This window comes from Nerophis ophidion, linkage group LG01, assembly GCF_033978795.1.
Source record: "Nerophis ophidion isolate RoL-2023_Sa linkage group LG01, RoL_Noph_v1.0, whole genome shotgun sequence".
NCBI classification, from domain to species: Eukaryota; Metazoa; Chordata; class Actinopteri; order Syngnathiformes; family Syngnathidae; genus Nerophis; species Nerophis ophidion.
The window spans coordinates 13,319,308-13,322,468 of record NC_084611.1 but is presented as its reverse complement, the minus strand read 5'-3'; the positions used below and the strand labels follow the sequence as shown (position 1 = coordinate 13,322,468).

At 46.9% G+C, this 3,161-nt stretch overlaps 1 protein-coding gene across 2 annotated transcripts; it reads left to right on the top strand.

Moving 5' to 3' along the window:
• Positions 1–441: 441 nt before the first annotated feature.
• LOC133564444 (natterin-3-like) lies at positions 442–2,030 on the top strand. Of its 2 annotated transcripts, none has more exons than XM_061918878.1 (3): positions 442–575; positions 658–724; positions 906–2,030. In XM_061918878.1, exons 1-3 carry the CDS (start codon positions 474–476, stop codon positions 1,982–1,984), a joined length of 1,248 nt encoding a protein of 415 aa, XP_061774862.1. In that variant the 5' UTR covers positions 442–473; the 3' UTR covers positions 1,985–2,030. The 2 variants fall into 2 exon arrangements, with proteins under 2 accessions (XP_061774862.1, XP_061774793.1); XM_061918809.1 differs by having other exon boundaries at positions 492–575; positions 658–733.
• The last annotated feature ends 1,131 nt before the right edge of the window (positions 2,031–3,161 follow it).

Here is a 3,161-nt window from a genome sequence, read left to right as displayed (position 1 = left end):
AGGAAGGTAGGTAACAAGGTGTGTCAGTTGCAGAATGTTTTAGTAGCACCATTTTTATGATCAATTTCATGTCCAAAAATCAGAGGATTAAAGGCGTAAGGCGGTGCTAATTGTGCAAATATGCACAATATGTTCACTGTGACAACTTATGTCTATTTATATGTGTGAGACTGCCCTCTGCTGGTCATCAAACAGATGCTAACATAGGGAACTGGAGTCTATCCCAGCTGACTTTGGGTGTTTGGTGGGATACACCCTAGACTGGTGACCTGTCAATCACAGGGTTGACACAGAACACATTCTCACCTGGGGACAGTCTTCAATCAACCTGAGGGATATGTGAACACTGGAAACTCAACAGTTGTTGTTTTTTACACTGGACCACTGTGTTGCTTTGCAACGCAGATCTTTGATAAAGTTGTATTTGATGTGTGATCCCTGCCTCCTGGACTTTGTTTGAGCTGCACTGATCAATGTTTATTGTGGAAGAGGACGGGTCAAAGTCAACGATGAAGAGAAAAGTACATATTTGGGTCTGCTGCTGGAAGTCCACAACAGACCACTTCGGACTGGAGGTGAGTGCGTTTTATTGTTCCTCTCTCAAACTTGGCTTACGTTGTCAAAGTCCAGCATGGAATAAGAGCCTGTCCTTCACAGATGAAGCTGTCGGTTCTCCTGCTGCTGGCATTACCGGCTCTGACCTCGGCCTTTCATACTGTGCTTGGTGAGGACAGTAAGTCCTGATTTCTTCAAAGCTTTTTTTGCTAGTGCTACCTCTCAGTTCAAGAACTTGACATCTTTGAGCTATGCAAGTGAACAAATGTGTCTAGTCAGAGAATGAGGAATATGTTGATGATCGTGCTGTTCATCCTTCTGTTTGGTTCTGTGTGTTTCCCCTCATACAGTATCGGAGCTGGACCTCAGGGACGTAGTTCCAGAAATACCACATCGGTTAATTCATCGAGCTTATCCTATAACTTCAACAATCTCCAGAGCCATGGGCGAGTTGCCGTCTGCCAAATTTGAGAGAACCAACCTGGAGTGGCAACAGTGGACGGGGTCGGTCCCCAACGGGGCCGTGTACATCTACAACGGCTACATGAGTCGCTATGACTACGTGTGCAAGCACAAGTGCGCTTCAGGCTATTACAACATCGAACAAGGTGACTACTGTGTCTTCCCCTACGGTGGTAAAGCTCTCAAATCATCTGAATTTTCATTGCTGGTCAACAAAGAAGAATTTGAGATTCTGGAGTGGAAAGAGGGCGCCTATGGTTCAGTGGCCTGGAATGGGGTCAAGACATGTCAGGACGAGGACATATACGTGGGTAAGAATGAGTACGGTCTGGGGAAAGTGCAAGTCAGTCATCGAGTCTTTTACTTACCCTACAATGGATGGGAGTACAACTACGAAAAACCGTACCAGTTCTTGGTCATCCACGAGGATGTAAAAAACGAGCATTTGATGGACGTAAAGTACAACACTGATGGTGTCCCAGTGGTGGAGCATCCCCCTGAGACACTGAAGAGCGATACCATACAGAACTCTGCTTGCGATGAAGCCACGCTCTCAGACACCCTGACCAAGAGCACCAAGGTGGAGCACAAATGGGAAAACAACTACAGCCTCTCATTCGCCGGCAGCACCAGCATCACCACCAAGATCCCCTTCATCACCTCTGCAGGCATTCAGTTTAACATGGAGGTCAACCTGATGTTCACCTCAGGGACCACCTACAGCGAGACCACCTCACACAGCATCAAGGTGCAGGCCCCCATCCCTGCCGGCCATTCGTGCATTATCGAAATGGTGGCCAAAAAGTACGGGGCGGACATCCCGTATACTGCGCAACTCAGACGCACTTACAACAACGGTGAGAATAAATGGACCACAATCACTGGGACCTACAAGAGCATCCAGATTACAGAAGTCCAAGCTGTGGTTAGCCGTTGTGAACCTCTACCTAATGTCAAGCCTTGTTAAGCACAACACTTTGATGGCAAATAAAAAAATACATATTTTACAAAGCACCCACTCTCTGTCTCGCCGCCTCTCTCTCAACTAACAAGCTGCTAAGCTAATGAAGCTTAGCTAGTCGCAGTCGAACGCAACTGCGCTCCCTCACGCTGCTGCTACTGCTCCAAAGACAGCAGGATCTCGACTCGGTGATAGAAACAAATTGAGTATGGCTCCCTGCTCCTCATGCACTGTCCCTCATGAATAAGTTGTCCCTACTAGAGGACTGTGTCTGCCGATTAGAGCAGAGTCATTTCGTAACGTTAGACACTGCGGACACATCTGCTAGCTTTAGCTGTAGCGATCTGACTTGCCCAACTTGTAGCAGCCTTAAGTCTACAAGCCACGATGCCCTGGTTGAAACGCATTATAGATTTAGCTTTTTAGCTAGTCCAACACCCCAGTCTACCAGGCACTGCAGTCATAGAGGACTACATCACCCGAAACATACAGCTTAGTAAACCAGCCATAATTAAGTGCATTCTTGGGGCCAGAGCACCTGACATTGAAGCTACTCTTACGGAGCTGACTCGCAATAGGCCTAATAAACACGTACGACAGCCTAATCGCACTACTAGGTACGCGAACATAGTACACGTTGGCTCCAATGACAGTCAGATGTTACAAAGAGAAACATAGCTAGGACTTGTATTCTCGCGAGAAAGATGTCTTGCCATCGAGTACTTGTCTCTGGCCTCCTGCCCGCGAGAGGCAATGATGAGCGGTAGATTAGTCTCACTTAGCAAGTCTTTGTAAAGAACAGGGACTAACGTTTATTAATAATTGGCCCTCTTTCTGAGGAAAACCGGGCTTGCTGAGGAGGGATGACCTTCGCCTTAACCGGGAAAGTGCCATCACTCTCTCTAGAAATATTAGATAGTACTTTATTTATTCCGTCAGGAGAGTTCCTTCAGGAAAATTACAATTTTCAGCACAATCCCATTCAAGATCAGACAAACATTACAGGGAGACAGAACAGGATCGCTGATGGGTCTGCCGGCTTCCAGCGCCCCTTACAAAAAAGATGACATACAGGTAAACAAGGGGGGGATGGGAGAAAAGAATAGAAGATTAAAATAAAATTAAAAAAATCGGTCTTAGCCTGGGCCCTGGAGTGGGGGTGCAGACTGAGGCCAAGGGAAAA